The 12,285-nt window shown below is 37.0% G+C and overlaps 1 protein-coding gene across 1 annotated transcript in view; it reads left to right on the top strand.

The window, feature by feature from the left end:
* Positions 1-10,638, top strand: part of farsb (phenylalanyl-tRNA synthetase subunit beta) — a 64,209-nt gene extending 53,571 nt beyond the window's left edge. Inside the window, exon 17 of the mRNA XM_043702054.1 lies at positions 9,892-10,638. Within this exon, the coding sequence (XP_043557989.1) occupies positions 9,892-10,043 (152 nt within the window). The 3' untranslated portion in view covers positions 10,044-10,638. The remainder of the gene's footprint in view (positions 1-9,891) is intronic.
* Positions 10,639-12,285: the final 1,647 nt, after the last annotated feature.

Below are 12,285 nucleotides of genomic sequence, written 5' to 3'. Positions count from 1 at the left end.
GTGGGTTACTCTTCGGAGGGTCGGTGTGGACTTATTGGGCCGAAGGACCTGTTTCCACACTATAGGGAATCTAATCTAAGGGCACCCCCAGGTCCCCCTTTATATCAACATTTCACAATCTACTATAATTTTTTTTAAAAACTCTGCTCTTTTCTTACTGAAGTGAATTACTTCATACTTCTACTGCATCTGCCCTGTAGTTGCCCACTCAGTCAACTAGTGTAAATTACCTTAAAGCACCTTAACCAGTCACAGTTCTTCCTAGTTTTGTATCATTGGCACACTTGGAAATATTAATCCCAAATTGTTGATGCCTATTGTGAATAAGTGAGGTCCAAGCACTGACACCTGTGGTGCCCCAGCAGTCATTGCCTTCCACCATGAGAAAGATCTATTTGTTCCTACTCTATGCTTCCTGTCTGCTTGCCAATTTTCAACTATATCAATTTATTACCCCAATCCCACATGTTTCTCTAAAGCATTGGTAATGTAGTTGTCAATTATTCAAACAACAATACAATTCAAAGGTTGTTACTGGGCGTCAGGACATTGGGAATGGAATTGTTTTTAAATCTCTTGAGCATTTCAGTGACATCATCTGAACCTTGAAAGCGAGTTCCAGCAATGTGCACACGATAACAGCATTTTTAAATTAAAAATTTTGAATTTGGACACTAGACGCAGAGTTTCCACTGTGTCCAAAATCATTCAAAATTGACAAAACAACACAAAAGTTTACGAAATTTTAAGTGCAAATTGAGTTTTCATGATCTTTTGCACTATTCTAAAAGTGTTGTGGCCCCATTCCACAAAACAGGCCACACATGGAGATTGAATTATTATGCTTTTCTGTTAATCATACTCAGACAGGCTTGTGAGTGTCCTCCAAAAAATAGCCATTTTTGTGCACAAGAGCCCTGAGGTGGACTTTTTTTAAAAAAAAATAATTTCACTATAATGCTAACTACTGTACCCCAATGCCAGTACTAAATGGTTTTATATTGATTTTAAATGTGATTATTGAATATTATAAAAATAGGATTTTTCACAAGGATGACACATGCAGGTTTAAAAATAACGTACCTACCTATTTTCAGTTGCATTAATCAACTACACAAAGTTACCAATCTTAAATATATTGAGCAATTTCTATTGTGAACAGTTTATAAAAAATAGCCTTTCAATTCACTGCTGGAGAGGAGTTTGCTTGCAACAATATGTAAATCTGTTTATGCAGAAACTTGAGCATATAATTCACTTACCAGAACCACTACAGTTTGTGCCCAGCTTAGTGACTGTAGCCCAATTGGAAACTGTTGGAAATAAAATAGAAGTTGCTGGAAAAGCTCAGCAGGTTTGGCAGCATCTGTAGAGAGAAATCAAAGTTAATGTTTTGGGTCAAGTGACCTTTGCTCAGAACTGGAAACTGTTGGCCTTGATAATTTGCATTCAATATTTTTATTTACTACTTGCTTTTTATTATCGAGTATGTGAATCAAATTGAATACTGGATTAATTTTAATGAAAGCTGTGAGACTTAATGTATCTTGTGACAAAACAAACATAGTGCGCAAACAATTCTTCAATACAAAATAATTAGTGTATCTTGTGTTTCTCTGCCTTTTTAAGAGAAATTTGGACCTTTTGATTCCATTGGAAGTGTAAGGCTTTTGATCTTCTCTTCAGTAATTTCTCATCGTAAAAATATACGAAGGAGCAGTTCAGAGTGAAGGACCTAATTCTGACACACATTAGTCTGTGGTTAAGTAATGACTGTTCACTGCCTTTACTCCAATTCTTTCTCCTTTTCTAATTGAACAAAGATGAATGAAAATCAGATTGTGGTGGTGAGAATGAATCTACATGAACACAAAGTATGCACAAATAATTTAAATGTAGTATTTTAGATATTGTTTTAAAATCTGATATAGTACAACTGGCTCCAGATAAATATATTTCTAAGGCATGATAAGCTTTGTTATATCAATTGACTTTCTATTATCCTAAGTACATTGCCAATAAATGTAAGATACACAAATCCTCTGAACCCAATCACTGCATTTTAGGATTTTAAAGGAGATCAGTGCACAGATGGAGGGTGCAGTGATTTTGACCTTCCATAAATCCCTAGATTCTAGAATAGTTCACATGGAATAAATGTAACAAATGCAACCCTGCTATTCAAGAAAGGACAGAGAAAACAAGAAGTTATAGGCCAGTTAGCCTAACACTGGTAGTAGGAAAAGTCTGGAATCTGATAGTAGAGACTTGGTAACAGGGTAATCAGAAAATCATTATCATTAAACAGCGTCTATAAATTTTTGAAAGAAAAATCATGTTAAATAAATTCATCAACTTTTATGGTAAGGTCTATAAGGGGGAAACTAGCTTGTGGATTTTCATAGAGCATTTAGTAAGCTGCCACACATGAGCTTATTACTCAAAATCTCAGGCTTCATGGGATTTGGAATAATATATTATTCATTTGAAGATTAGGTAATAAACAGATAACAGAACAGGAATAACCTGGCCTTAAGCAGGCCGTAGCTAGAGGGAGCAGCAGAGATCAGTGCTGAGACCTCATCTATTCACTGTCGTTATCAGTTACTTTGGGATTGAATATAATGTATCCAGTTAAAGCTAGATAGAATCATAAGCTGTGAAAACGTTGCAAATAGGCTGCCAAGAAATATAGTCAAGTTAAGTGATTGTGCCAGAAAATGGCAGAATAGATGTAATGTAGGAAGGTGTGAAGGCTTCCACTTTGAAAGGAAACAGAAATATAACAAAGCAGATTTTTTTGTTTATGAGATTGGGAAATATATAATTTTATATGAATCATGAAGCTAACAGGTACAACAAAAAATAAGAAAATTAATGTATATGTTAGCCTTTAGTAGAGAGTTTGGTGTATAAGAGTGAAGAAATACCACCATAATGATAATGGAACACTTGTTTTTTGTGGTTACTATGTAATACTGCTGTGGGCACTGAGTGTTTCTTAAACCAAAATGCAATGTGAATTGAAAATACAAAGAACTTAGAATAGTCAACTTTTTAAAAAAATTCTCTAGTAATTGGAAGGTGACATGATTTTCCCATGACAAAAGTAAAAATTATATCAATATTTATGGTATATGATACCTGGGCTCTGAACTTGTAAAAATAAATATGTATCCAATTGAAAGGCTGAGTGAAAACCGAGTAATGCAGCCTGCAGAGAGTGTGTTTTTATTTAAATACACTTAAGTTTTTCACAGAAGTATAATTGATGGAGTGAAGAAATTTTATTTCATGTTTTAAGGTGTGTATTTGCTATAAGAATAAATAGAAACCACCTGTAAAATGTAGATATTTCATGGTGCATTTACCATGAATTTAGAACATGAGTTTTTCTTAATTTATTCCCCGAAAACTACACTCAGTCTCTGTTCTTTCGAACAGGAAGAGGCTGTTTCCAAGAAACTTAGGAACTCAGTGGATAGGTTGATTGTCACTTTAGCATCCATACTGTAAGAGAGATAAGTGCCAGCGTAGACAGCTTAGACCAAATGCCCCATTTCTGTGCTGGAAGTTATATGAGTGCAGTTCTATGATGTAGAAAAAAATGTTTTTTTAAGTGTGTGTGTGTGGGTGGGATGGGATAGTAGTGCAGTGGTAGCAACAGGGAAGACAAATTGATTAGTGCCAATACAGTTTAATGGTTCACAACTGCAGACCTCCAGTTAACCCTACCATTGATCCAGATGCAGAAAGGCAGTGGCTGGAGATGTAGCTGCAGGCATGCTTGTTCAGGGTTTCAGCTGATGGGTTTTGTGCCTGGATAAGTCATTATTAGTTTGTTAGTGTTGTTCTTTGATGTGGTAGAGTGTAGAGATGGTGCTTAACCTAAAAGGATTAGGATACCTGAGAGGCTTTCTACCTGTCCAATTCAAATGCCAAAGAAGCTTCTGGTGCCTTTTCGTAAATTTTTGGAGAGAAAGAAGAATTGAACTGGGTGATTTTTGTTTGAAGCTGCTCACGCAAGGTGCAGTTTCTTCTTTCAGTGCTTTGTTTTTACATTAAAATAGATGTCCATATTTTTCAATTTGCCAGCATGATGCAAGTGTTCCATTTTCTTACTGTTTTATATAAACTTTCATTTTGCTGCATTCAAAATAGGCAGACAAGAATAACCGGGGAAGTTGGGTGTGAAGTCATTTTATCAAACTATAAATCATCTTAGAAATGTCTGCTATCAGAGGTGACCCAGCTGTATTTAAAAGTGGATGCTGGAAATCTGAAAGAAAAACAGAAATTGATGGAGAAGGACAACAGATCTGGCAGCATCTATGGAGAGAAATCAGAGTTAACGTTTTGATCCAGTGACCCTTCTTTGGAACAGGGTAATGTGGTTAAATATGCTGAACAAAAATAGTGGGAGTGCATATTGTGATGAGGACATAAGGAATCTGCAAGAGGATATGCGAGGTGACTGAATGGGCAAAAAATTGGCTGATGGAACTTAATGTGGGAGACTGTGAGGTCATGCACTTTGGTCGGAAGAATAAATAGGTGGACTATTATTTAAGTCGAGAGGGATTGCAAAGAAAGTGAAGCACAGAGGAATCTAGGTATTCTATATACGTCAAACACAAAAAGTTAGTATACAATTGCAGCAAGTAATTAAGAAAGCGCATGGAATTTTGGACTTTATTGCTAGAGGATTGGAGTTTTAAAAACAGGGAAGTCTTCTAACTGTATGGGGTGTTGGCACGAACTACACTGGAGTACTGTGTACACTTTTGATCCATGCATGTAAACAAAAAGGATATATTGGCATTGTTCAAAAGAGATTTACTAGGCTATATCTGAACTTATTAAGAAAGGCTCAACACGCTCGGTCTTTATTCATTAGAGTTTAGAATAATGATGGTGATTTTATTGAAGCATTCAAGATTCTGAGAGGGCTTTAGTGACTAGATATTGAGAAGATCTTTCCACAGATAGGGAATCTCAAACTAGGGGCATAGTTCCAGAATAAGAGAGACTCATCTAATATTGAGATGCATAGTAATTCCTTCCCCAGAGGTTAGTGAATGTCTACAGTTCTCTACCCCAGAGAGTTGTGGAGGCTAGATCACAGAAGATATGTAAAAAGGAGGTGAATAGATTTATGAAAGATCAGGGAGTTGGGTGCTATGAAGATGAAGCAGATCAGCCATAAACTTGAATGGCAGGGCAGACCTGTGAGGCCAAATGGCCTACTCCTGTTCCTACTTCTTGTGTTCTATTATTCACGACCAAGTAAGAATATTGGTGGGAAAAACTCTATTTCTGGTCACTTACTAAAAGAATTATAGAATAAAAGTTGCATTGTGCAGCATGCACCACGACCAGTTGTGCCAGTAAATCAAAAATGGCGATTAGCCCATTGACTCTTCTCATTGTGAACACTTCTTCAAAACCTTCAGCAGCTTCTTTGCACTCATTTCAGACTGCCAACATTGTTTTATTTAATATAACAACAGTGACACTTTCCTTGGGATTATGGGATATCAGAGTATTTTGTTGGTGAGGTGCCAGGTAATGCAAATGTTTACCATTCATGTAAAAGCTGCTTGAACTTAATGACTCAGCCCTCACTCCATGAGTTATTTACAGGCTTATTGGGGACAAGAGGGGAAATAACTTTAGATGTGCAAACGCAGTTGATTTATTTATAGTATATATCAAAACAGTTCTAAAAATCCCCTTCAGACATGAACTAATGCGAACTATTAATATTTCACTCAATGTTGTAATAATGTTGAAGTGCAACCTTGGGCCAAAAATTGGATTAAAATGACACTGAGGCTGTCCCACATCTTCCCCCAATCACTGCCCACAAAAAGCTTTTTATTTAGGTACAAATATTGCAGTAACTTTAGGTGAGGGTATCTGCCTGAAAAGAGCCAGCCCCCATCCGACTCCCTCTTCATATGCACTGAGTAGTGTGACGGTCCTGTTCTTGCATAGTACACAGGATGTATGTTTACCATAGAAGGTTATGTTAAGGGATGAGCAAGTGTGGATTGGAAGCAATCAGCCTCCCAGGCACTTAGAATAACTGTTATTAATCCGGAGTTTCATTCCTTCATGGTTTAAAGTTATATTATCATTTGTTAAAGGATTGATCATTTGGGGTTTCACCAGTGACTTGTGGGAGATTTTACTTTTACGTGGTATTGAAATGTGTTCTTTGCTTGCCAAGTGCGGAGTGCATCACAAATAAAATGCTTTTTGGTTTTCTCAAGTAGTAAGCTGGATGAGTCCATTCCGGGAAAAGGTGCAGTACGTTCTGGGAAGTTGTACATCTGATCAGTTTTGTCTGCCTTCTGTTAGTGAGACCTGCAGCGTTTGATTTCAATGGAAATGAGAATCAGATGGGTTCTGTAGCAGAGGGTGATCCTCACTGCCAATTTCCCACCCATGTGGGTGGTGGAAACTTCTCTCTGTATGCTCTAAGTGAAAATGGGGAAGGGGGAACCTGGGGGGAAAAGAAAAGTTCTGTCAGTTTTTTTGAAAGTCATTCCAGTCCTTTGACTGGCTCCTCACCCAGTCCTGAACCAAATAATCCAGGTCTGATGGACTGTCTAGTTATTGAGCCTTTTTCACTGTTGGTGTGTTTTATCCTTAGCCAGGCTATTAAATGGAATGCTCTATCATGCCAAGGATTCTCTCCCTGAAGGAGCATACAACTGAGCCAGCTGAGTTTGCTGAAAATCTGTCATTGACTGTAGAAGTATGTTTAATAATGGCTAGAGATAGCTGCTGCTGAAGCTGTTATCCTTTTGAACAAAGGAGATTGCTAGATGGAGAAGAGCTTTTCTGAAGAATTAAAACATAAATAGAAACCATTTTGAACAATGAGACTAATTTTATTATATTCCTTTTTCGCTAATGACATTTCACAAGCTATGCAGTTGGTACTGTTAAATTCATTCTCTGCTCTATCTCTAGATTTGGGATATAGATGCAAATACTTTATGTGCATGAATTTCCTAAAGATTGACTTTATTTATAGACTTGTGGGGACAAGAGGGGAAATAAGTTTAAATGTGGAAATGCATTTGATTCATTTATAATGACTGATAAAACAGTTCTCAAAATCCCTTTCAGACATGTACTAATGCAAACTGTTAATATTAAACTAAATGTTTTAATAATTTTGAAGTACAATCTTGAACCAAAAATAGGATTAAAATAACATTGAGCCTGACCCACATCTTCTCCAACAACTCCTCCCCCACCAAAAGAAAAGAACACATTGCAGCAACTTTAGGTGAGGGTACCTGCCTGGAAACAGCCAACCCCCCCCCCATCCATCCGATTCAGTCTTTAAATGCATTGAGTTCTTGCATGGTACATATGACATACGTTTGCTATATTAAAAAAAAACTTGAGGGATGAGCAAGTGTGGATTACAGGCAATCAGCCTCTCAGGCACTGAGAATTAACTGTTAGTAATCTGGAGTCTCATTCTTTATGTTTTAATAGTTGGAGATTTTTTTTAATTACAGTTAGCTTTCTTTCCTCAGTTCATATTTTTCCTCTCTTTCTGAAATGACTTGCCTTAGTCAGTGTCTTCCAATCAGTGTCAATGCTGTGAACATTTTATTTGTTCATGGGATGAGGGCAATCAGAGGCTGGGCCAGCATTTATTGTCCATCACTAATTGCCCTCGAGTAGATGGTAATAAACTGCATTCTTGAACCACTGTAGTTCTTGAGATAGTGGAACATTTGCAATATTGCATAGATGGGAGTTCTAGGATTGTGAGCCAGTAACAGTGAAAGAACAGCAATATAGTTTCAAGTCAGGATGGTGGGTAAGTGACATTGGCACTGCCTGTGAAGAATTCTATGATCTGACCCTTTTGTGCTTTTTGAACCGGGGCTTCTGATCTCTGGGTGATTGGGTTGGTTCAGAAGTGTTTAGGGATTTAGTTGTGCTCAATTCAGCCCTTCTGGATAATCACTAAGACTGACTAGATACTAATTAGTGTAAGATTTGAAGAATAAATATCCAGGGAAATCCCATATGTGCATCCCAAGCTGCTGCCACTGGACTCAGTGTTGGACTTGTTTGGAGAAAGTTGCAGGCAGTAGAAATCAGCCCTTAGGAAGTGTAAACTTCCCAGGGGATTGCTGCGTGTGTCTGTGTGCCAGGACTTCCTCAAGGTCTCGATGCACATACATGTTCTGATGATCTGCACACCAGGAGATTTGAACCATAGAATTCACTATTTTCGGCTGCACTTCCTTGCTCAGAACTTGAACTGCTCACTTTACAAATATTTGATCTAACTGGTTGAGAAAATTCACAGAGGGACTCACATCCCAAATGCCCCACAGAGGGCACTGAGCTACTTTTCAAACACTCAGCGACGTGCAGGGCAAAGTTTTATCATTACCAAATGAGAAAAGTCGTCATACCAATGCAGACTCATAACAGCAGTTCTTGGGCCATTGTTTTAGATTCAACTCTGGATAGGATTATTCAGATATTTATTGCATGCCAACCCATATGGCTCGCAGGCAGTGCATCCCCACCAATATTAGCTGGCCATGCTGCCTTAGTGTTGGTATCCATAACAGCAGATAAATGTAGAGTCACACAGGGGAATGGGAGGGGAGTCTCAAGAGGTGGACCATGAAGGCCAGGTAAGGAGGGAGCAGCCAAGATAGAATGATCTGGACAGTGAACCAGTGATTCCTTTCCTGAGGACTGGGCAGTTATTTGCTACGCTGTATGGAAAAATCGATCATTTCAATTGTAACAAAATGTGCTGTCCCTAAATTTCTTTATAATATATTTTCCAGAGGAAGTATTTCAAAATGTTACTGCACCGAAAAGGAATTGAAAGATCAACTCAACATTACTTTTAAAGCAAATACCTAGTTTGTTTTGTCAGAAATTGTTCTATTACTTAGCATTAAGTTTGTAATTTCTGTGTACCTAATAACACTGTGCAGAGTGAATAGATGCTCAAATAGAAAACAAATCATTAATGCCTGATTCTTTAATTCTGCAAACTTCAGGGCATTCTTATTCATTGTCCAGCAAAAACTTAATGCTTCAGTATGAAGGATATTTTAGTATGTTTGCTGATTGTGCTGTTTTACTATGATTGAAAACCAATATAGTTCTATATTGCACGTGAATTTGAAATCTTACCCGTGGGTACATTGTTTGCACAGCGATCAAAATGTTAAGTTTTTGTGCTATATTGCATCTTGGAAATTACTTTCTGTAGCTTTTCTGATCCTAGGCAAAGTAAAGCAGGTTTGACAAAGTTTGCAGATGAACAATACCAGTGTCCTCTGTTCAGAAGGGTTTCAGTTCACAAAAATGAGCACAACCACTTTAAATGTCAATTCAAATAGTTAGCTACTGCATAACCATTTACAGGAAGGATGTATGCTAACATAGAACAGAGACAAGTGAGAATAAAATGAGACCAATAAAAAGAGTTATCAAAAAGCTGCGATTAAATTTTTAAGGAAGCCATGAAGTGACCTTTTGTATACTTTTAATGACATCTAGATGCTAGCATGCTTAGTCTTTTGGCAAAGAAAACTTTGATGGTATTTTGTGCTTTGATGGTTAATTATCTTGAAAATGTGATAAAGACTAGTACTCATTTGGATTCTGAGGGAAAAAGAGGGATTCGACCACCATCATCAAAGTGTTGCTCACTTCTGACCTGCGGAAGACAATTATAAATTTTCATTTAGAGCTGTTGAAGATTTAATTAAAGGCATTATCAGTTGCCAGCTGCAGGGCAGTGCAAAGAAAGTGAATTACATCTGCTGGTTATTGAAGGTGGAGAAGTACTGATGGTTTTTGTTTTGTTTCCTTCTTTTACAGATTCCACTTTCTTCCCGGGTCGATGTGCCGAGATCTTTGCTAAAGGTCAGAGCATTGGCAAGCTGGGAGTTCTTCACCCTGATGTTATCACCAAATTTGAACTGACCATGCCCTGCTCCACTCTCGAAATCGACATTGAGCCCTTTCTTTAAACAACGAGATTGCTTCTTAGTTCTTATCACACTTTTTGTGTCCTTCAGTCATTCTTGCAAAGAGTAGCTACTGACACTGTTCAACTGTAAAGATAAATATTTAATAAGGCAGAGGATCCCATGTCTGCTCTGTGGTTAAATATATTTTCCCTTCTGTAATTTTATCTGTTTGCTTGAAACTTAATAGTACATTCTTCAGCATAAACCAATTGAAACTGTAAATGTGTAATGCTGCAATTCAATGCAACATGTAAGCATAATATTAGAAGTAAAAAAAAACAAAATGTTGATACACAGAGGTCTAGCTTACCTGCTGTAACATGAATCATTGCTCTGAAACAAAAATTACTCTGTTTCTGTATATTTAATGGTAGCAAATATGATCTAAAATAAATGCATATATAATGGATAAAATAGTTTTAGTAGGTGGCATAAAGCCAACTTGAGGGTTTCCCCTGTTGAATGTTATAGTAGTGTATGCAAAAGTGGCCAATAGCTACCTTAATCCATTTTATAATGTAAATATGTGGAATACCTAAATCATGTAATGTCTGCCAGTCTGCAATGAATCAATTATTTTCTTTCTGCCCCTTAAGGATTTAATAGCATTTACTCAGTTGAATTGGTGCAATTGCTGCTTTACTTTCCAATGTAGAGAATGCACGTATAAATGCTATGGTGTAAACAGGCCATCATTCAGAAAAAAAATAGAGACATTACAATGTAATCTACCTGACTACAATATGTAAATTTATATTGTGTGTCATTACCAGTAGTACTTTTGACTCTTCATAATGAAGTTTAATTATTCCTGATTAGACTATGTATAAAGAAATGAGAAACAATGTGTTCTCTGTGCCAGGCAAATGCATCTACCAGTTATTGAGCTAAGATTAGGAATTGCACTTTTATCTGAGTGCTTGATTGTCTTCTAGACTAGCACAGCTTAGTTAGATTGTGGTTAACAATTCAGTTAGCGATCGACGTGATGTGCAATTCTAAAATTTTCTATTTTTGCTTTTAAAAATATTATCACAATAATATGCATGCCAGATTTTAAAACTGTTGACTAATATGATTTTTAAGAGGGCACAATTTCTCTCTGAAAGCTTTTAAAAATTAACTGATTTGGAGCTTTAGTCAAGGATCCACTTACATATCATTCAAGTCTCTCCTCTTAGTTCCCTCTTAACTATCATCCTTCTCTACTTCCCTAGTTGCATTTGAAGTTACTTACTGTTCTATGGATTGGCTGGCAGGATGCGTTAGTTTTATTTCCTGCAGTTGTATGGCCCACCACAGTGGCCTGCTTTAGAACTAATGAAATCCATCTCATGGCCTCTGGCGTTTTTAAACTTTTGAAGTCAAAATACTTACTTTTTTTTGTTGTGAGGAAGTCCTGGCAATGGCTAACCATTTCACTTGCTTTGGAATTTTTGTGTGGGCAGTCAATATGAAGGATAAAGCTGTAATTCCAGATGTGTAAATGCTGAAACACTAGCCTACACCCAGAGGTTTATGAAGAGTACATCTTAGTCATTGTGTTGCTTTCATACAGTTTTTGAAAATATTGTTAGATAGTTCCTTCATCTCGAAGTAGAAACTGGTTAAGATAGACTTTTAACACTAATTTTAACTACTGCTGGCTCCCCAAGTGATTCAGCAAACGTATCCACCTAATCCCTTAGGCATGCACATGTGCAATGTCCCACTTTCAATACCATGGCTGCATTGGGAAGCTGATCTCAGTTGGCCAGTGAGAGAGATTCTTCAATGGGTTTTGATGTTCTTTCTTTAAATAAGAGAAAAAACGGCCAAACTTTCTTCTGGTCTTCATCCAAGACCCTTTCCAAACATGTGCAAGTTTAGAATTTGAAAAGCACTTTCATGTGTAGATTTTCCCACAACAATTTTCTTATAGTTGTCAGTAGTGGCTGCCGATTGTAGTACTTTGGAATAATTAAAAGAGAATATTTCTCTAATATTATTAATTGGGCAGTTGATAAATGAAGGGGTTGCTGTGTATAAGTGTGTAGATATAATATTTTTTGAACATTTCAGTAAGGCAGTATGCTTCTTGCTGTGATTATAATCCCCTTCGGGATCACTAACTTTTGAAAAGGAATGCATTACTCAGCGATTGGCCTCGAAAGATAAGATTTTATTTTCAAAATTGTACCACAGCAAACAAAATAAAAGCAACAGCAATTAACAATATTTAGTAGCAATTGAGACTAAACTA

Source organism: Chiloscyllium plagiosum, chromosome 13 (assembly GCF_004010195.1).
Source record: "Chiloscyllium plagiosum isolate BGI_BamShark_2017 chromosome 13, ASM401019v2, whole genome shotgun sequence".
In the NCBI taxonomy this organism is placed as follows: Eukaryota; Metazoa; Chordata; class Chondrichthyes; order Orectolobiformes; family Hemiscylliidae; genus Chiloscyllium; species Chiloscyllium plagiosum.
Note: the sequence above shows the minus strand (reverse complement) of the source record. Positions and strands in the feature narration are given on the sequence as shown.